The 23,531-nt window shown below is 37.0% G+C and overlaps 1 protein-coding gene across 9 annotated transcripts in view; it reads left to right on the forward strand.

Annotated features, from left to right (window-relative positions):
* The window catches only part of DPP10 (dipeptidyl peptidase like 10), a 1,381,541-nt gene that overhangs the window by 1,256,882 nt on the left and 101,128 nt on the right, over positions 1-23,531 (forward strand). For all 9 annotated transcript variants that reach the window (XM_032399013.1, XM_032398270.1, XM_032397511.1 and 6 more), the window contains 3 exons: positions 1,284-1,404; positions 11,971-12,125; positions 19,775-19,872. In XM_032399013.1, coding sequence (XP_032254904.1) covers positions 1,284-1,404; positions 11,971-12,125; positions 19,775-19,872 — 374 coding nt within the window. The remainder of the gene's footprint in view (positions 1-1,283; positions 1,405-11,970; positions 12,126-19,774; positions 19,873-23,531) is intronic.

The following is a 23,531-nucleotide window of genomic DNA, read 5'->3' on the forward strand; positions in this document are numbered from 1 at the left end:
ATCTAGGATCTCATAATTAGAGGATTGTATCAGAAGTTCCAGTGTTTGCTCCATTTGCTATTATGTAATTGTCCTGTAGCATGCTGGAACACAAGGGCTCTAGGCTGTCTTCTACCCTCCTAGTAGAATGTTCAATCTAGATAGCAATTTGGCTTCCATTAGATAACATTCTATTTCCCCAACATGTGAATGAAACATGGTTCTCTGCAGGTTATATTATCGCACAGCCCAGCAGTTGGAAATGTTTGACATTAAAAATATTTGAACGCGGATTGTTGATAATTTTATCCTGAATTCTATTTTGTGTGGACAGACCCTGTTTAATTTCTATTGTTGTTCCTGTTGCGGGGGCTGTTGTTGTTGATGATGATATTATTTTGGAAGACTTTGTGATGTGTTCAAATTAAAACTCTCTCCTGAACCCTGAAGCACATGGTCATTATTAATAATGTGCTATTTACGAAAGAATTGCCAGCGAAGAGTGGAGCATAGCAGGGTGTGTCCCATTTATCAATTCAAAGGAATTTTGCCACCCTTTCATCAGGGTATTTGTGAGTCAAGCTGGATGGAATTAGAAAGATTCTCTAGAGGGGCACCTACGTGGCTCAGTTGGTTGGGCATCTGCCTTTGGCTCAGGTCATGATCCCCAGTCCTGAGATCGAGCCCTGCTTTGGGCTCCCTGTTCAGCGGGGAGCCTCTTCTCCCTCCCCCTCTGCCTGCCGCTCCCCCTGCTTGTGCTCTCTCTCTCTCTCTCACTCACTCTCTCTCTCACTCACTCTCTCTCTCTCTTTGTCAAATGAATAAATAAAACCTTTAAAAAAAAGATTCTGTAGAGATTATTTTATTGATGACCAAATCCATTTTTGTAAAAGTTAAAGACCCCAAACTGAAGCTTTTAAGTAGTTGGCTATTACTAAAATGGCATCTATTATAGTTTATCAGTCTCTTAAGTATGCAAAGTGTTATCTCAAACCCAAATCAATTTTGTGGTATAAAAGAGATTAAGTAGATGAAAAATTGTTGTTGAAAATATGGATTTACATGCTTCAATACCAGTACTGTGTAATTTCTAAATGACAATTTGATATTGATGTGATAAGGAAGGAAACTGCCATTAATAATTGAAAGCAGTGCAAATGTCTGTATTAAATAAACACAAACTGAAAGCAGGCAAATAATACAACACTTAGCTCTTCAGGTATTATTCTATAGTATGAAAGTATTTTAAAAAGCTTCCTAATATGTTGCGTTTTTTGGTTTGTTTTTTATGTTTCTGGATTCAGATTTATATTTTTGAAAATAATATCTACTATCAACCTGATATAAAGAGCAGTTCATTGCGACTGACATCTTCTGGAAAAGAAGGAATTATCTTTAATGGGATTGCTGACTGGTTATATGAAGGTGAGTTGAATAGATTTAGTTTCAAAAGAACACAAACAACATATTTTTATACAAAATCTGAGAGAAATCTGTTCATTCTAGAACAATACTTATAGCTCCATTTCCTCTTATTTCCTCTCAAAATGACCTTCATGCTTTCATGTCTTTGCATGTGCTATATTTCGGCTGGTTGTGATTCACATCTACCACACTTGAGGGGTGTGTGTGTATGTGCATCTGTGTATACATACATACACATATATTTTGTTCAGGCTAGGTAGATTTAATTTTTGTGATGCTTAACTAATGAAAGTGAATAATCATCTTATGTCCCTCTGGAATTAAATGCTGAGTTTTTCTGACTATGGAAAAGAAGAAACAAAAACCTTTATTGCTCAAAAAGTGCATGAAAGCCCCTCGATTTTAAGTCATTCCCATTAAGAACAGCCTGTCACAGTTGAAAAGCCATTGCATGCGGAGCAAAATAAAACCCACCCAAAGGGTTATTTGTAATAACTACTGACTCAAGTTTTCATGATAGCTGAGAATATAAAAAGGAATCAGGTAATGAAAACCTCTATCCAGTTTGATCATGCACCAGTTGTCAGCTGGGTTATAGGTACAGATTTCCTTGGGAAGACTCAAGGCTTGAGGGTAATACCTAAGTTTCAGACTCTGAAACTGATTTTGGCAAAATACATCAAGATTTAAAGTCAGTTAGTTGTGTTTGATTAGAATTTATAAAGCTAAGGATCATCTAGAAAATAAATTTTATTTCTTGAGCAATATTGGCAAATGCAATCTTTCTACCTCAGAGTCAATATTTTTAATTCTGTAAGAAAAGTAAATCACTTACCTAATTCATTTATTCATCTATTCTGTCATTGAACAGATATTATTAAAGACTTACTATGTTACAAGTATTTGTAAGGGTGCTGAGATATGATAGGGAACAAAACAAAATACCTTACATTAAGAGAGACATTTTGCTGGGTGGAGATATTTTATTAATGAAGAGACACTGTAGCCTTTGATATTTATATGCATATGTGTACATGTATATTTATAATATATTTTTGTGTGTATGCCAGTACCTAATAACAAAATATTTTAGAGGCTACAGTTTATTCTGAGGAGTAGTAGGAACTACTTTGGAAGTATAAAAATAATTATGTTCTGAATTTTTAAAAATTCAAAAGCACAAAATGGTAAGTGGAGTTCTTTGGTTCAGAGTGTCAGAAGCTGACTCTGGCTTTCTTATTTCGAAAGGATAAATTATTGGAGGGGTCTGAGATGGTCCAATGAATTAAAGAGATAGGTGGAAAACAAAATTGAAACTTGGGTGGTTCCAGGAATCTAGGTAGCAAGAACTAAGCATCTCTGATGTGGAAGAGTTAGGTGAGAGATGCCCTTCATCTTCAAAATACTGTCAGTACTGTGTGAGACCCTGACAGATGAAGAAACCATGTCAGTGCAGTGTGACAAGCAGTCAAATCACAGTAAACACAGGATTCTATGAAAGAACAAAAGAGACTTAGCTGATTCTAGGGATTTGCAAACATTTTCCTAAAAGAGAAAGCCTCTGAGTTGAGCCTGAAAGATTAAGAAATATAAGAAGAAAGTAGGTAGGAAATAGCCCAGGTGTCCATCAACTGATGAATGGATAAAGGAGAAGTGGCATATATATACAATGGACTATTACTCAGCCATAAAAAAGAATGAATTCTTGGAGCTAGAGAGTATTATGCTAAGCGAAATAATTCAGTCAAGAAAGATAAATACCATATGATTTCACTCATGTAGAATTTAAGCAACAAAACAAATGAGCAAAAGAAAAAAAGAGAGAGAAAGAGAGAGGGAAACTAAGAAACAGATTCTTAACTATAGCGAACAATCTGATGGTTACCTGAGGGGAGGTGGGTGGAGGGATGTGTTAAATAGGTGATGGGGATTAAGGAGGGCACTTGTGATGAGCACTGGGTGTTATATAAAAATGTTGAATCACTATATTGTACACCTGAAACTAATATTACACTGTCTGTTAACTAACTGGAATTTAAATAAAAAACTGCAATTTAAAAAAAGAAGAAGAAACTAGGTAAGGAAATTTAAGCAAGAGTTAAAAGCTTACAAAAGCATAGCAAGTTTAAATAGCATGGTGTGTGCCTTGAGAACTAAAATCTGCTTGGTGTTATTGGGGCATAAAATTTGAGAAAAAGGAGGGCAGCAAGAACCAAGGGATAGTGACCCTAAAAATAATCTGGGATTTCAATTATTTTTTCACTAGTGAATGGGGTAACTAATAGAGCTTTTCAAATAAGGGAGTGTCAATATTATATCTTCCATATAAATAGATCATTTTGACTATAGTATAAAGCTGGGATTGAATAGCAGAAAGAACCAATGAGAAGCTGGGAAGTTTTTCTGTGTTCTGTTGAGAGATAATGAGTAATATTACTAGGGTTAAAGCAGTAAGAAGGAGGGAAGATTCTGAAGTTGATGAGGCAGTAAAACAGATAGATCTTAGTGGTTCAATGGATGGGGTAGATGAAAAGAAGTCAAGAATGATTCTTTGGCTTCTGGTTTGGATCTCTAGTAAATAGTGGTGACAGACACAGTACGCATTTATAAGAGTAGTGGGCTTCAGGGAGGGAAAGAATAATTTAGTGGGAACACTGGTGCTTCACAGTATGCTGCACGCTGCCTTGGGTAACAAAATGTGACCCTTAACATCGAAGAACTTTTAAGTTAACTCAGTGTAGAATATACTGACTGGACAACTAAACAACATGCCTTGGGCCTTTGTCCTTTATGTAAGGCTTTATATAATTTATGGCATTATGTTTTTAAGGAAATTGCCAGAAGAGAAATTAAAGACCATTATCTGATAAATATGGTTATTTTCTTAATAGAAATAAAGAATAAAATTAGAGCATAAAATTCTATATATTTGGGTGGAAATTGAACACTGTGTTGGGGGATAGGTAGGACAAATAGGACAAAAACTTCTGTAATAACACTATAGGTCTGACACTTTCCAAAAGAGAAATGGAAAAATTACAGTTTTTGCCATTCAAATTAAACTCAATCCTTTGGGCTCTTATGTTGTAGGTATACTAGCCAATTCCAATTGTGCTATGTGATTGAATCCTCACAATGCTAGCATATTTATTCATTTACTGAAGAAACAAGGACTCGGGGAGGACAGGTGACTTGGACATGGCCTCAGAGCTCCTGAGTGCCAGAGCTGGTACTTGAATGTATATCTTCAAAGCCAGTGCTTCTTCCTGGTCTACTCTACCTGTTAGAATTCAGTGCCTTTCATCGTTCCCTAAGGAATGATACACATTATTGACCTAAGCCATTAGATTTCAACTGGTCTATTTCCTCAGCCTAAGATTCTGAACCCTATCGATCATAGACTTATCTCAATTCTTGCTTTATTTCCAAGAGAAGAGACTGTATCAGGGAATCAGTGTTAAGGTTTGACAGAGGGATTTAGGCCATTCGGATGTCACTGATTTTTCCCTCACCTGTCATCCCCAACCTATGTTTCAAGAGTCTCCCCTGTACCTTCATCTCCCACTACCACTTTGCCAAGGTACCAACAGCTCCCAGATTCCAGATTTTCTCTTTTCCCTTCAGTACACTCACCACAACACAGTGCCATCTACTAGGAATGCATATGATCTTCAACAGTATGTGTGTGATACTCTAGTGTGGAGATATCCTTTTTTGTTACTTTACAGAAATCAATTACAATCTAAATTAGTATGTGTGGGAAACTCAAGAAGTAACATGTAACATTTCCACTTACTTTCTTTAGTTGAAATTTGCCTTTTGTAAATATCATAGAAAAAAAGATTAGAGAAGGAGTCACACAAAAGATAATAAAATGTTTTTCTGGCACACTTTAAAGGCATGGCTTAACCTTTTTAGGTCCAGGCCAATCTGTGAGTGTGGCTGTTGATCCCAATCACAGGCACTTATGTCGAGTTTTTATTTAAAAGTGTTATTTTAAAGCCTCTTGGTCTCTATTCCTAGTATTATTCAATTCCTAAGGAAAGTAAAGGCAAATAAAATAAAATGTGTTTTAAAGAGTTGGTGAAGTTCAGAAGAAAAATAAAACATCATGCTCAAAATGAAACATCATTTTAAACACAATTCACACAAATGCATCTCATGTTATTCATATAAATTGGTGCATTTAACATAGTAACTCAACTAAATAAAATATCAGATGAATTCTTTGCTAAAAAGAAGTTCACAGCTACCAAGTCTACAACTTTAACAATTTCCATAAAGTATTGAATCTATTAAATAGAAAAAAAATGACTGTCACTTTAAGTTATCTGAGCATATAAAATATTGGAACTAATGTGCCCAAATGATTTATAAATGTGTTTTAAGGAATTCTGTGATATTCAATTCAGCAGTTATTAAGTATATATATCTTTCCAGCATTATCTGAGAGCAATATGAAGAGAAATAGGGTTTCTGTGTTTTGGGCATTTCCAACTTCGTGGAGTGAAAAACTGTAAACACCTATTATATAAAGAACCATTTGGAGCATAGTAAATAGAAATATAAATAGAACTACATGTCCACATACCAACTAGAAATAAAAGTAGGATTAATTCTAATGGAATGGGGGAATATAGAGTGGCTTCATGGAAGAAATGGTATTTGCATTGAGCTTTAAGAACGAAAAGAATAAAGAAGTGAGAGGAAAAATTGACAGGATAAACAATATCCTTATCAACAGATGGAGATTGTTAGATTTTTTGGTGGTTTACTGAGAACAATGCAAGATATCTATTTTCACTTTTTTTTCTGCCTTCTCTTGGATACAGGAAATCACATTCATCCATTCATTGATTCAACAAATATTTATTGAGCACTTACTAAATCCCAGTAAAACTGGACAATGACAGATAAAAGAAAAAATTAGAGATGCAGCCATGGAAGCCAGAGGAAGATAGAAAGCTGAGTCTCAGTAGGTCAAACAAACTAAGGATTCCATAGTTACTGTTGGATTTGCTACCAGAAGTCGTTAAGAGCAAAATCAGTCAATTTGTGGTACCAGAAGCAAGATTGCAGTGGATAGAGGTGTAAATGAGAAGTGAGAAGGTTATGAATATAGACAATTCTTTTAAGAAACTTGACAGTGAGATACAGAAAATAAAGGGGAAAAAAATGAACCATAGACCCATCTGGCTGGCAGTAGCATACTCAGGAAATCTTATCTGTCTAAACTGATAAACTACAAATGGATAAAATCAGCTTACTTTTCAGAATAGCATGTTAATCTGAACACAATGATTATATATTAGTCAGTTTTCTATAAGTACTTTGTGTTGAGGCTATGTTTTTAAGTGTCTTTGATAGAAAACAACATATGTTGAAAACTCCATCTGTTCTCCAGTGAGATTTTCTAATCATTGTAATAAAGACAAAGAAGAACCAAACCTTCATTGAAATAGAATGGAATGCAATTTGTAGAAATTCACTGTTTGTAAATAATATAATATCATTAACACAGGAAGTTTCAATCCATGAGTAAGAGTCCTTATTAGTTGCAATTAAAGAAGTGTGTGCGTATCCAAGAGCACTCTTAAGCAGATGCATATTAAAGATTCTTTTATTTATCTCCTTCCCATTTCAGTTAGCTTTGTTTTTGTACCTGAAGGAAGTCACATAACTCTTTGTGTGTACTACTTTGCTATTTTAGCATTTTTTATGAGGAATAACTTTAGGCATAGATCACTCTAAAATAAATTAGAGTAGATGATACCTAGTTTCTGTTGAATGGTGCTCTCAAATCTGGACCATTCTTATTCTTGAGAAGTACTTGCACACACATACTTCAGCACCTAGATAGAACCCATTTCTTTAGAAACCCTGAGTGTTGATTTTAGACAGCACAATCTGATCTCTCTGTACCTTCAAGGCTCATAAGACTAAGAGTTTACACTCAGTTGGCATTTAGCATTTTTTTCCCCTTGTGTGTCATGTGGATGACTCATGTCTCCTCATATGAATTGTACGTAATTTGTACAAATCAGGGTCAGGATTACAATTGGAAAAAAATGGCACATTCAAAGTAGTATACAAAATTTTATCTATGAAGGGGCCACTTGTCAAAGACAAGGGATATGTAACAACCTTGGCTAGTATTGATTTAGCCATTAACACCTGAAGTGAGAAGGGTAAGTAAGCTGTTACTAGAACCTAGAAGGAGGGAATCCTATAGTTTCTGAAGTAATAGAAGCAGTAAGTTTTGGTTGAGGAACATAGCCAGACTTACATGTTTCCAGTGGGTGAGAACCAAGAAAGTAAATCATGCACTAACTTTATTCTCTTCATTTAATTTGTCTGGTTTCATATTGGCCACAGCCAACAAAACTCAGAAATCATGGGGATATTATTATTTATTCAAATAAAAACTTTGTGTCCTTGAAAGAACACACAAAGTTCCATCTGCTACTGTTTCTTTGTAGAGTGGTATTAGTCCAGTTTATATAGCTGTCTGAAATTTATAACTACAGTCAACACTTGTGCTTTTCATATAAGGTTTTGGGGCAAATGCCCCCATTAAGAAAAGAAATAAGATTATCATGTGGCCTTAACTGGTAATCCTAGCTCCCTCTGTCAACTACTCATTCATTTTTCCTTTTCCTTCTGCCAGCATTCTGACTACACAGGTCATTTACGTGGTGGATCAAGCCAAAATTTTATCCTTGCCAAATCTTATTCCTTTGCTTCTTTTTTCTTAATTAGGTTGCTACAATTTCAGTTTTCCATTGAAATGGAAATTAGAATGTGGAAATGTAGAATTGGAAAATGAGATCGAGTTGGACAAGGGAGTATTTCTGAATCTGCTGAGTCCAGATATATTCTTCTTTACTCTCTTTTGTGTAGTGAAGATACATATTCTTCCTGGCAGATGAGCTTAATCATCAGACACATAGTACTATGTATTCTGTCAGGTTTTTTGTTTTTTTTTTTCCCCAGTCCTATTGAGCCCCACATGATCAGGGGGGAAATCTCAGCTTCCAATTCAGAGGAACAGAATTAAGACATTCCCTATTGGAAGCCATCCCCCCTTAGGCATTAGGACTTCTAAACCCACTGATCTCCTTTTCATGAAGACAAGAAACAAAATACATCTAGTGGAGTAATGGTGTGATAGTGATAGAGAATGCTACACTTCTACCCCTTAGTTCCTAGATTTGTGCTTTCTGGCTTTGCGAGAGGGGCACATGTATGCTGTATATGACATCCCAACTTCAAGGTTGTTATAGTGCCAAAACCGAGATAGAGAAGACTAGTTAATGCTTCCATCCAATGAGGTACATATAGCTAATAGAAAACAGTGAATTTCATGATCTGAGCCTATTGCCCTTCTTTTTGCTATAAAATACTTTCTGTTTGGTGGTGATGCAGGGTGGATTATTGTGGTAATGGATAAGCTACTCTGTAAACCCACGAATAGCAGCACTGACAGGACTTGAAGCAGCAGAGGCATAGCTATTCCAGAGTATGTGTCTATCTCTGTAATGACAAAATGCTACCCCTTCTTGATGGAATGCTTCCCATGTAATCTACCTGCCACCAGGTAGCCAGATGGTCCTGCTGGGAAATAAGGCCATGTCGAGTTTAATGACAGCCACTATCATTGGAAGGTAATGGTGAGAGCCAAAGCAGACCGACATGTGCTCTGTAGTCATATTGTCCATCTGATTATTGAGAGCCTCCTCTGCTATGGATGTGTTCTGATGGATATTCAGTAGGACACTAATATCTTCATATTTTTACATTTTTACCCCTCCTGATAAGTCAATGCAGTTATCTTTCTCTAAACTTCCTTGTCACTAATTTTTGTCTTCCCATAACCCTAATCAGGTCTTTTATTAGTTACTGTGCATGAGTCAGGGTAGATCCATGCTTCAGGCCAATTCTCCTTCCACAAGAAGTACAAAACTAAATATCTTGTTCAAAAGTCTGCCAACTGGGAGGATTTATGTTTTCTTTAGTCTTTCAATGCCACTCCTCAGTCAGATTGTGGTACAGAGCCTATCCAATTCCAGAGCCTTCAAGTACATCATGCAAACCTGCCCATAAACCAGGCCTGCATTTATTTCTCCCCTGCCAACTTGTATTAGAACACATCTTGAGGTTTAGGTATGAGCTGAAGGAGAGAGGGTAAAGTAGAGGATGCAATAATCTGGACATTTTACTTAATGCGTTCTACCCAATCCCATATATACCCCTTCTATTTTATAGTGGGATGTTGCTGTATGTGTTTCGTTTTATGGTCAGTGATTCAGAGAACAGTCAGTTCATGATGGGCAGTTTGGGTTGCATAGCCACTTGGTATCCCATGGTCAGGCTAATTATTTCTGCAAGAGCCCAGTAGAGAGCTGCTTTTGAAAAGGAGAATATTTATCAGCACAGGAGGAAATGGCCTTCCTCTAAAGCTTGTAATGCCTGTGTTTTGATTGCCATATAATGAGTGTCAGAAGCTCCACACAGCGTCTTTGTTTACCATGCACCTTTACATTCGCAGTGTGTCTTCTGGGTCACCAGGTAAAGACAGTAGGGAAGGTTGTACCATGGCCTTGATCTGCTGCATAGCCCTTTCTTGCACAGGCTCTGCTCAGAACAGGCAGCTTTATAGGTTATCTGGGAAGTAGAACAGGGCAACATATGTGAATATGGTTTAAGTTGTTATTCAAAATCAGAAGAGTCTATTCCCTCTTTACTTTTGCATAAGCACAATTCCAACAAGTTTTCTCTCACTTTACAAGAGATATCCCAGTGTATACTATGCTACTAGATCTCTAAACTCTCCTCTAGGGATGTAGACTCTTAAACTTTATAGGAATTTATCTTCCACTCTGCCTTAATGCAGAGAATGCCTAGCTCCCTGGGATAGAGGTTGCCTCTGTCAGCAAGGAGACTTCTGGGAATTTTGAGGTTCAATATCTTCAGCCATAATATTAGACACATATAGCAACATTCCCCAATAATGTGTTATTTATGAGACTGGTCCAGAAAGCATAAGTATACTGCACATGTTTACCCAAGCATCTTTATCCTAGGTGCCAGTGTCCCAGGACTTCTCCTCCAATATCTCTGTATTAGCTTTAAAAAACAACTGGAGTTGAGCCCCTAATTTGTGTTGTAGTTCTGCCACCCTTACTATGTTCTCTTGGACCTCTGCCTTATCTGCCTTGCAACAACAGAAGAAGAGAGGGACTCCTTCAAAGATGCCATGGTGATCTTTTTTGTATTCTTGATTTTGCAGACATCGTTTCCATTTCAGTTTATCCCTATGGAATCTCCTTGAGGTCTCACATGAACCATGGGAGCTTCATTTTATAATCTTTACAGTTGCCGCTATTGTAGCAATTAAGTGCCACCACCAGTTATCCTCCCCAAACCTTTCCTCTCTATCTGCATTTCATTTTGTATCATCACCAGTGACAATGGATTACTCATGAGTCCATCCATTGCTATGGATTATCTATGCTCCAGTTCCCTCCTGGAAAGGAGATGATTACATCAAAGATAGTACAAATAGAGATGGATATAGATATAGATCAGCAACTTAATCTCAAACTCTAATTTTAAAAGTCCCTTTTCCAAGTCTCTTACTGGTATTCATCATGGTATCTGTCAGGGTACAAAGTTAGCACATTCAGTAATCTGAAGATTTATTTACAAAGAGACCACATTTACAAAGTGAAACCGTAAAGGACAGAGCTATAATCTAGACTAGTAACAACCAAGCTATAATCACCCCTGTGACCATAGAGATGAGTCATTACAAGATACAAAAGGAGAAAATTTCACAGAAGAGAGTGCACTGACGGGGTAGTGACATCATTTAAAACCCACAGCTAGACTGAAGTGACATTTCAGGGTAGAGCCAAGGGAACACATACTCTGACTTCACTCTCCTCCTTGTAATCTCTTGCCATAGTATAATAAAGGGCATGCTCTGGAGGGCATGGCTGCCCTTCTGCTGTTGTTCACCCACGTTAATTTTCTGGACCAGAAAGCAGGTATAGACAAGTGAATAGTGGATCTGGGGTCACATGAAAGATACCCAGTCTATTTCTCATTCTCTTTCTTTAGAGCTTAAAATAGTTTCATGAGTCTAGTGGTTATCCAACTTGTTCGATGATGAGAGTGGGTATTTAACTTGTTTGATGATGGAAATATGATTGAAAGCAAATGTGAATGAATGGTGACATAAATACGGTTTTATGCCATATTTCAGTCTTCAGTTACTGTTCTTATTCTTTTTACCCCAGTAGTGCTTTCATTTTCTCTGTTCACACTGCTGACAGTCTATGAAATCCTGACTTCATTGCTTCATTCTTTCCTGCCATTGCATCTGCTTCTCCTGGGACTAAAAGGGTAACTCAGAAATACAGAATTCTCTATGACGTTGATAAAATCCAACCGTTGTATAGAAAAAAAATGTATGTGTGCAATGGAGATTTCAAGGACAGATGTTTGTGGGTCACTGAGCCCACATCTCTACAGTTGGTTTCAAATAACACTCATTTATTCTAGAGGAACTTCTGCATTCTCACATTGCCCACTGGTGGTCGCCAGATGGAGAAAGGCTTGCCTTCCTGATGATAAATGATTCGTTGGTGCCTAACATGGTTATCCCTCGATTTACTGGAGCACTGTATCCCAAAGGAAAGCAGTATCCATATCCTAAGGTAAGTAACGTGGAAGTACTGGTTTGTTCTCTTTCTCTGCACCAGTGACTTGATTGATAGTATCCTTGCTTCATGAGCAAGTTGTCTTTGCAGAAAAACAAAAGGAAGCTTTTCACTCGTGGTCGGCAGATTCATTTTTTAGAGTTTGCAGTAGCCTGTACACAGTGTTCTGGTAGGAAGAAGTAGAGATGACTCAGGGCTTGGGAACTGCCACTTTTACTGCATTTCTTCCTCTTTGATTCTCTCATTCTTGTTTTCCCTTGCCTTCCGAGCATTTGGAAAGAAAGTGAGAAAAGATAAGGGGCAAACATTATGCCAGGGCACAGGTTTCTCCAAAGTACATTCTCTGTGTTAATATTTGTTATATTCTAGTTGTTACTAGGTGTTATAAGGGAAGAAAAAGTCCCATGGTCAAATAGGTTGAAAATTCTTAGTTAAAAATAAAATCTAACTTCTTGCAGACATTTTCTTAGAGCACTTAAAATATTATATGTTAATGTACATTATAAATCTCCCATAAAAAAATTGACTAAGCATAAAGTATCTCCAGTAAGGAATAGACTAAGCATAAAGAATCTCTATAAAGAATAGACTAAACATAAAGAGTCACCAATAAAGAATAGACTAAGCATAAAGAATTTATTAGTATTAGTATTAACATCAGCATTATTCTGGCAGAGCATACTCTGGAACATACTTTATAATGTGACAGGGTAGAGCTATAGCCAGGTGTAGCTAAGATAGATGGAATTGTTTTATTGAGTGAGGCAAATACGAAACTCTTGCCCAGTGAGCAAAACTATTTTCAAGTAGGGAGCAGGTTGCAAGAACATCTGGAGTGTAATGATTTTTTTCTATTGTATGGCATTTTTGATAACTTAAGGTCTCTTTTTTAAAAATACATTTCCCCATGTTTATATTACAGAGAAAAAGGCTCATGAATGAGGCTTCCTATGCATTAATCATGTAAAGATGTCTTATAGGAAAAATTTTAAACTGTTTTACACATTTCAGCTCTTAATTAGTTAAGAGATGGCTGCTAATTCAATTTAGAAGCTATGTTTTTTAAAGATTTTATTTATTTGAGAGAGAGAGAGCAAGCGAGCGAGAGAAAGCATGAGCAGAGGGGCGGGTCAGAGGGAGAAGGAGAAGCAGACTCCCTTTTGAGCAGAGTGCCTGACGCAAAACTCGGTCCCAGGACCCTGGGATCATGATCTGAGCTGAAGGCAGACGCTTAACCAACTGAGCTACCCAGTCCCCCTTAGAAGCTATTTTTAAGCCATTCCTTTAGTGAGTTGTACTGTTTCCCAATCACAATAGGTTTTATACCTTTCAACTTGTGTGTTACATTAATTCGGCAAGGTATTGGACAAATTATCCATCACACAGATTATTCTATACTTGCAGTAAAGGCATGGTTAGGGTAGGCATGACTTTTCTTATTTTCCTGTCATCCACCAAACTCAAGTACTCAAAGTAGGGAACGAAGGTGGGGGAGGGAGGATTCTTAGACAGTCTCACATCTTAGATAGGTAAAGAGGGAGGGAGGGAGGGAGGGAGGGAGGATGAAAGACAGTCTTGAATTTAGAGAGTCTGGAATAAGAAGAGCATTTCCTCGGTGAGATTCTGTACTGTCTGTTTTTCTTTTGTATTTTTTTCCCCCTCTCAAACCTACCTTCCTTCCATAGATTGTGGTGTTAAATGACTGGCTTATAGCTGAGAAGGACAAGATTGAGAGGAATCTGATTCTATGATTTTGAAATATTATTTTTAGGGTCTTCTCTGGATATGAATTAGAAGACACATATACTCAGTGCTCTTCAGGAGAAAATGGCAACTTGACCTAACCAAAAAAAAAAAAAAAAATCATACTCACCAAGAGATTTTTGTTGTACTTCAGGTACATGACTTATGACTTCTCTAGTATAGATTGAGTCATGTTTGATGAATGACAGTTTGTTCCTGTATAGCATAGCTGCACCTTTTTTTTCCCCCAGGGAATGACTGAAAAGACTTCTCAAATGTATTAATTCTCGCATCATTTGATTTACTTATGATAATGAAAGTTCACCTGACAGTTCAAATACAACACCAAGTGGCATATTGTGGGAAGCATATGTGAATAGGCGAGATATTCACACACAACTGTTCAGTTTGTTTACTGCACAAAGGGAACAAAACCAGCCCCAGGGGAGGAACAACATTTTGTCATTCATTTCCCAAGAGGAGTGGGGACTTCAGGACTCACGACGTAAGAGCCAGATGCCCTAGGTGTGTTTCAAACTGCCTTCTCAGTTAGGGGCTGCTTGAACTTGGACACTCCTAGACCTCATAACTTTAACAGACTGAGGCAAACAAATAGACAAACAGGAATGTCTGAGAAATTTTAATTCATAAGGTACTGGGTTGACAAGCCTAGACACTTTGTTATTAATAAGTTATTATTTTATTAATTATTTAATATTTCTTAATAGTAAAGCTAGGCATAAAATAATAATGTTTGCTATTGTATAAATCGGGTGTGCTAATAATATGCTTCATATTTTCAGAGAGACTTTTCACTTTTTTTTTTCCTTATTTGGACCTCTTCACAATTGCCTCCATTTACGAATGGACAAACCAAGCTCTCTAAAAGGCTAAGTGCTTTTATAAAAGTCACAGTTATTTTGAGAACAGGGAAATAACTCAAATGTATTGAATCTGTCCCTCTCCGTAAAACTACCAGAGGTTAACTTGTATCTCTGAAGACGTAGCTGGAATCAAAATTATCTTCTTGTGAAGCTAACAAATATATGTGGAGCTGTTTGCTCCATTTACTCCTAATGACTTAACTATATATGTAGTGGGATATACGTAGGATTCTTAGACAGTCTCACATCTTAGAGAGAGAAAGAGAGAAATAGGGATTTGTAATACAAAGTAAAAGTCCTGAGTGTGTGTTAATGACTACCACTGAGGAGTAGTAAGCATAAAAAAAGGTAGCTATTCCTGTGGCCAAGCCGAGAAAGAAACCTAAGTCCTCAGGAGGTTTTTAGTAGGAATCCCTGCTCAGGTACATAAGACAACAGGACTCAAAAAAACAAGATATGGGCTTGATCCTTGTTCTCAGATAAGTTTCAGTATCATTTTGGGTATATTACTTGAACTTTGAAAGTCTTACTATTTTCTACTCTGGTTTAAAAAAAAAAAAAATGTTTGCTAGTTCTCCCACTAACAACTATATTATTTTGATTTGCTCTTACTTTTGTAATAAACTTATAAAAAGTAGTACTTTCGACACTGAAGTAATTCGTAGAGTTCACACTAAATTGTGCTTCAAATTAAACTAGATTAAAATGAGTGCAGCAAATACTCAATGTGGTCAGATTTACTAATGAAATACTTACACTAAACAAATATATTTGTATTTTACTTAATTCAGCATGATTCAGAACTCATAAAATACCCTATCATTAGCAATTCAGCACAAAAGAGATGCACAGTTCTATCTCAGTAACCTCAGGTTAATCTTCTTAATTAAAGCATTATCTTGTTTAATGACAATTTAGTTGCCAGTAAAATAAGGTTAATTATTATTGAGGCTTGTGTTTCAGAGTCATAGAGGAAGGATTCTGTAGATATGCAGTCTTTTTGGCAAATGTGACTGTAAAAAACAAATAGATGAACTCTTCTAATTTGCAAACTATTGAAATGATCCAAATGTTAAAAAAGGTACAAATGAACTTGCAATGTGCACTTAATTTCAAAACTCCGTGGAGAGAGAAAAATCTAATTGAGATTGTAGAATGCTGGATGGCTGAATTTTAGAAACAACCTGATGTTTGTTTTTTGTCTAAAATTGGCCACATTGTATACACCTTTTAATTTGTTCCCATGTAAAAGCTAACTGGGATATCAGCGATCCTATACACGTATAAGCATACAGAGCTGCAGACATTAAAAAAAAAAAAAAAAAACCTGCCTGATGATATGGTAATAACCATATATGTCTTTGACAAAGGATGTCATAAAATTATTCATCACTGATAAGAACTGACAAAAAGATCAAATTTAATTTTCTTTTTTTCTTAATGAGCTTATTGAAGAATTTTAAAAATTGGCAGAATTTTTCATCAACTAGAAAAGTCAGTGTTTTAATAACTGTCTTTCTAATTCACTCCTATATACTATTTTAGACATTTTTATAGATAATCTTTTTGTTAGTCCACATAACAAAATTATAAGATATTTATAGCTACAGAAAGGAAACCTGCCTTGGCTCAAAACTTCTGACTTGTGACATATTCTCAGTGAAGTATTGTCTCATTTTTGATAATCCAATAAAATAACACTTGAGGATCTTTAACATCTTGCCCACGGTCTATATTCGGTAAATAGCAGTCACAGTGTAAACCCAGGCTTCTCTGACTCACAGGTTAAGCTAAACCAGTTCTCACAATGTGGTACTTTTCCTCATCTGGGAGACTTAGAAATGAGATTCTCATGTCCCATGACATGAGAAATGCTGGGTAAATCTTGTTAAACAAGCCCTCCAGTCCTCTGGGTAATTCTTTTTTTTTTCTTTTTTAAAAAATTTATTTATTTATTTTAGAGACAGAGAGTGCCAGTGGAGGGAGGATCAGAGGGAGAGGGACAACCAGACCCCTAACTGAGTGCAGAGCCTGATGCAGGGCTCGATCCCAGGACCCTGAGATCGTGACCTGAGCCAAAAACAAGACCGACGCTTAACTGACTGCACCACCCAGGGACTCCCTGGGTAATTCTGATGCAGGCTGACACCTTTGATAAGCACTGAACTGTAATATATATTATTGTGTACGTGTATGTATATGATAACATATATACTATTGGATATATATGCATTACTACATATACTAGTAATAATATATATTACTGAAAAAAATATATATCAGTGTCCATTTGTAAATTTACATATTATTATAGTTATCTGAGAGTCTTATTAAAATAAAGAATCCAGGCCCACACCTAGAGATTCTGATTTTTGAGTCTACATGGGGCCCATAATTTGTGTTTCTAAGATTCTAGGGGATGCTGATGGATGCTGCCAGTCAAAGATCAATACTTTGAATGGCACTACTGAATATTACGTCCCAGCTCTAATTTTTAATATACCTGGTCAAATTAGAGAAACGGTTAGATTGAAAAATATGGATAAGGCCAGTATTTTCAGGGAGGATCATGGCAATTAAACTGAAATGGGAGTGATGTGAAAGGGAGCTCCTGTGTGTGGTAGAAGGCTAAACTGCCCAAGACAAATGTGCCCAGGCACTTGAGGGGTTTAGAACAATGAAAAGCTTTATAAAATCTGACGTGAGAGCCTTCTCTGTGAGGCAGGATCGTAGCTTATCTTCCAGGAAGCCCTTCACTATATAAACCATTTCCATAATCTCTCTTTATAGCATTGTGTTTCTGTACCAAAGGACTTTCCTGACTCCTTTGGCTCAAAACTTCTTTTTTTTTAAGATTTTATTTATTTATTTGACAGAGAGAGACACAGCGAGAGAGGGAACACAAGCAGGGGGAGTGGGAGAGGGAGAAGCAGGCTTCCCACTGACCAGGGAGCCCGATGCGGGGCTCGATCCCAGAACCCTGGGATCATGACCTGAGCCGAAGGCAGACGCTTAACGACTGAGCCACCCAGGCGCCCCTGGCTCAAAACTTCTGACTTGTGTATGATGCACCCCCACAGATGTGCTAGTCGTTTTTGTTTACACCAGAAACCAATGATGTATAATATGTTGGCTAATTAAATAAAAAAAGAAAAGACTCTATTTTTTAGAGCAGCTTAAAGTTCACAACAAAATTGAAAGGTAGAGAGAATTCGCATATGCCCCCTGCACCTACAATTGCAGAGCCTCCTCCATTATCAGCACCATTCACTGCAGCAGTGCATTTGTTACAACTGATGAAGCTACACACCATAATCACCCAAAGTCCATAGTTGACGTTACAGTTCACTGTGGGTGTTGTACATCCTCTAGGTTTGGACAAATATATAATGACATGCATCCAGCATTACGGTATTACATAGTATTTTTCACTGCCCTAAAAATCCTCTGGGCTCCACTCGTTCATCCTCCTGCCTTCCCCCTGTACTAGTTGTATTTACTAGCCTAACAACACAGTCCTTGAAGAGCTATTATGGACTATTGGTGGAATGTATTATGTTGCTTCTTGTCCTGTTCAACTTTGGGTTTTGTCAATGCCAATTACTTGAACATGGATTTTTCTTTCTCATCTTTAAATCACTTTTGTAATACTCCTTAGATTTTTGTCAGTCTTCTAACTCAACCCACTTTTAATTTCCTTGTCTTTCTTTGTACATCTCATCTAGTCTTCTCCTAAAACATCAGCCTCTCTGCAATGACATATCAGTATTTTGTTTAGGAACACATTGTGCCACAAGTAGTCAACTGATTCTATACATCATTTATTCACATAAACATTCTCCTATTCATTCATTCAAACTGCTTGAGATATATTGGTAAAAGGTCCCTTTTGTGCCCCCTACAAATTCATAGTATTTGAAAAATTGTGGAGGCCATTGCCTGGGAATGAACTGAAGCAAAGCATAGCAGGGAAGAGCATCCTGGGTTTAAATACCAGCTTCCTCAGTTATTGGATATCCATCTTCCACAGTTTGCTGAGCTTCTCCATTGCCATCTGGAAATGGTTATAATTATTCTTAGGACGGAAGTAAGAATATTTAGTAAGATTATTCATGTAGTGCCTTTACTACATATTTGAGCCAGAAACATACTAATGCTCTAGGCTAGCCATTACCGATTCTTGTCACTGTCCTTCTACTCATCTGACTACATACTTAGTGAGGGCAGACTGCTCTGTGGCCCACCACCTCCCAAGGGGCACTTACACCAGACCCCATCTGGTATTCACTAAAGTTTAAAAGGAAACCTGGGGGAAGGGAAGGAAAAATAAGGTAATAACAGAGAGAGAGGTAAACCATAAGAGACTCCTAACTATAGAGAACAAACTGAGGGTTGCTGGAGGGGAGGTTGGGGGGGGGTGGATCGGATAATTGGGTGATGGGCATTAAGGAGGGCACTTTATGTAATGAGCACTGGGTGTTACATGCAACTGATGAATCACTAAATTCTACCCCTGAAATGAAAAACAAAAGGAAACTTAGGAATGTAGGAATGTTTAATGCAATGGGATGGATTAGGTATTGGGGAATTTTAAGCATGTGTCACCCAGATTGGCAAATCTTCTTTATCTTTTTCTTCTTATTTTTTTTAATTAGCCAAGCTTTTTTCTCATTGCATATCTTATCCTATAATGTGAGTAGCAGCTTATTCTACTAGTTGTTTTGTTAAGCCAGCCCTCCTGGTGTCATTCTAGGGAAAGAACACAGTAGCACTGCCTAATGAATAAACTCATCATGATTTTCCATCACCTTTAATTGTCTGACTAAAATGCTTGAGAAACAGCAATCTACAAAAACAATTGAAGGCAATCAGGTTGCTGAATTTAAAATCATTTCTACTTTAGAGAAATTAAACTTTTTCCCTGTTCTAATGCAAAATTAGAATCACACCACATTTTCTTTTTTTCTCAATATATTTAATGCTTAATATATTTGTGTCACAATGTTCATTTTCTCAAAGGCAGGTCAAATGAACCCAACCATCAAATTATATGTTGTAAACCTATATGGACCAACTCATACTTTGGAACTCATGCCACCTGACAGCTTTAAATCAAGGTATGCGATTTCCATTTTACTTTTACTTGGAAATAGTTATTTTAACTTCAATTATCATTTTGTTGCAATTTAGAGAGATGTGATCAGCTCAACAAATCCACATGAAAATAAATCTGAGGTTGCCCCATTAGTGCAGGAATGAACTCATTCTGGGCTTCTTGTTGTTCCCAGGGAGCATTTAAAGTTTCAAGGCGATTAGCAGCACCAGAAAATGACTAAATGTAGTGATATTGAGAATTAGACTTGTTGCAGGAGATGTGACAGGGAGATGGGGGCAAAGGATAATTTTCCATTGAATGTTCTTCCTGAAAATAGTTACTCCATTTTTTTAAATGGTCCTCTTTAAAAGAGCACAATCTTCCTAGAATCTGTGTAGTTTTTCCAGCAGAAATTCTCCCCATAGCTTGGGAGTGATTCCCTAGCTTTTTCCTCCAGGCAGGGAAGTGTAATGAGATGTGGTTTCAAAATATTCTATATAAGAAGCCTTCTTATTTAAGAAGTTTAAATGGAGAGGAAAAAAAAAAAACACATTTTATGTGTCAGAAGCATAATTTTAATATTAGTAAAATTTCCAATAGCACACAATGAATCAAATAACCATGTGGATTTTAAAATTCAGAGTGGTCTCAAACTTCAAGGGTATTCATTCAAATAGTGCAACCCTTTGAAACTTTACAGTGGTCCTGGAGCTGGAATAGGTAGCTGATTTAGGAAAATACTTTCACACTATTGAATGATATGGGGCTGAGCTCAAACTTTGTTTTGATGCCATCAACAATCAGTGCTAGGGGACTGATGCAAATATAAATTCCACTCAAACGCTGTTCCATTGATGTATTGGGGGAAATTCCATCACAGTTGGGGATTTTCACAGACAGTGCAGCCTGCAGCATGTGGAAAATTTCCCTCCTGTAAAGTTATGAAAAATTTATGGACTGCTTACACTGGAAGGGCGCTCATAACTACCTAATACAATCTGTTCCTATTATTGAGGGAAAAGATGAGGCCCAGAACCCCAAGATGAGTTGGTAACAGAGGTAGAAAATATGGTTAAGCCCGTTTCAAGTTATAGAGCATTTCATGCAGGTCATGATGGAAGACCTTACAGGGCCATTCGAATTGACATTTAGAATGCAATGGAGTTGACCAAATCAGAGAGGAACTCTACTGAACTCCATCTACCAGCCATGAAAGAATTAGTCACAAATGAAGCAATTACAGAAGCCGTTAGTATTTTATGTGGTCCTGAGCCCTTATCTTTTTCTCTGATTTGTTTAATGCTCTGAATTAACAGGAAAGGGCACTAAACTGGAGTGTTTGAGTCACATCTCCGCCACCATTTCATTATGTGAACTTGGACAAGTCACTCTACCTCTCTATGAGTCTGAATAACCTCATTTTAAAGTAATATTTTTTCATTTTCATCAGTCTTTTGAGATCTTTGAAATAGAAATCAACTTTACAATATCTGTCTTTCTTTTTAAGAAAAAGTAATGATTCTGGACCTTGATGTTATAACCCACGAGGTTGCTAGTGGATTCTCCAGATAGGATATAGTAATGTCAGCAAACACAAAAATTCTTAAAGACAGAATCAGTTGTCATTTATTGGGTTATTAGTTAAGTATATATCTGTAATATTTGAAGTACAATATGATAAAATTAGTCATCCATGGCAAAAAGGTATCACATATCCTTAGATATAAATCCAATACACAGAATAAAATACGAGATCCCACTAAGAGTGAGGAAGAATCTTGTGAAGAAAAGTCTCTTAGATGTAACCCAAGTATATTGGTTTAGTGATGAACTTGGTCTACAATTCGGGGGAAGTCATATAATACCTTATCTATAGAATGCACCAAACAATTTTGCTCTTTCTCCCTCAGGGTCTTACGTAAGTGCCACCTGTGGCATGTGAAATGTACCAAAATGTATGATTTTTGTTGAAAAACTCAAGATCAAAGTTTACTTCAAAATTGATATTTTTAAATATTACCCTGGTACAGTTTTACAGAAATGTATTTCCTTACTCATCTGTTTCTGGTAGGAAGTTTCAGTCCAATTCACAGAAGAGTAATAAGTGAATTTTAGATCATCTGCATTCAGTCACTCTGAGCACAAGTGTTACTTAAATGGGCTCAGAAACATACAAATGAACAAAATAGATAGATCAATGGTGTGAATTAAAGAAAGTTCATTCATCTAGCTGCACATAATATGGAAACCAAACTGCTATTTTCTCCTTGGTTTTGTTTTAGGATTATGAACATCTCTAATATTTAATACATGGTATGTTAACCATATAGATATTAGCTAGAAAACTATTGTGCCCTCCTAGTTAGAGATCTAAAAGAGCATGTCATTTTTCTTTCTTTCTTTTTTTTTTTTTAAAGATTTTATATATTTATTTGACAGAGAGAGACATAGCGAGAGAGGGAACACAAGCAGGGGGAGTAGGAGAGGGAGAAGCAGGCTTCCCCGCGGAGCAGGGAGCCCGATGTGGGGCTCGATCCCAGGGTCCTGGGATCACGACCTGAGCGGAAAGCAGACGCTTAACGACTGAGCCACCCAGGCGCCCCTCATTTTTCATAATTTAGTGGTCAGGGTCCTAGAAATTAAACAGACGACACACTCAAGTAGGGTAAGTGAACCACAGTTAATTAAGGGACTATTAACAAAAATGTGAGCAGGATTAAGGGGAAATTCACAAAGGATGAGAAAGCAACTTTGAGTCTGCATTAGGGGAAAGCTATTGCTGTCTCTGGACTGAAGGAATGAGGTACAGGCTCAATTATGAATCCTGAAGAGGCCTGTAGCTGAAGAACAGGATGGACCAGGAGGACCTGTCCACAGATTGAGCAATTCAGTCATTGCCAAACCACACCCTAGTAGGAAGCGGATCCTGGGAGTTAATACCCTGAACTCTCTCTCCTCTCAAGCTTGGAGTTCCTGCAGAGGCCTTCCCCTGGCAAGGCAGCCTCACTGTAGAGGCCAGCCTCTGGAAACTGCATGGGGAAAGCTGGAGAATGGACCTGGCAAATGGAGAATATTCCATATAAATAATTTAAGGATAATATTTGTCATAAGAAGTTTATTAGACTTTATGCATGTGTTGGCGATGACCACACGAGCACACAATGATTTTTCTGAAGCCACATGAGAAAGTGTTCTGTATCTGTCTGGTGCTGTTTCTATTTATGTCTCTCTGAATCTTCCTCTGTGTGTGTGTGTGTGTGTGTGTGTGTGTGTGTGTGTTTCAATCTCTATATACAGACACACAAACACACTCATATGCAAACACATACACACGTCTATGATTTATCTAACTAATGCATGTGCTTCTCTTACAAACCTGCCATACTTTTCTCACGTGCACTGTGAGCCACGTAACTGATGGTGTTTTAACTAAGTTGCATTAGTGTACTTTGGACCTGGAGTTTACTATGGTAACTAACACCTGTTTCCCTCTCTAACTTATTTTCCTTTTACTCCTCCTAATTTACTTTACCATGTTATTCTTAAATATTTCTAAGCTAACTCAAATTCTTTTTTATATTTAAAAAATTTTAAATGTATAAATATATAAGTTAAATTTTTGGTACCAGTATTAGTAGCAGTATTCTCATATTTATTAATGACAGTATTCCTACAAATTCC

Source organism: Phoca vitulina, unplaced genomic scaffold (assembly GCF_004348235.1).
Source record: "Phoca vitulina isolate PV1807 unplaced genomic scaffold, GSC_HSeal_1.0 scaffold1, whole genome shotgun sequence".
Classification (NCBI taxonomy): Eukaryota; Metazoa; Chordata; class Mammalia; order Carnivora; family Phocidae; genus Phoca; species Phoca vitulina.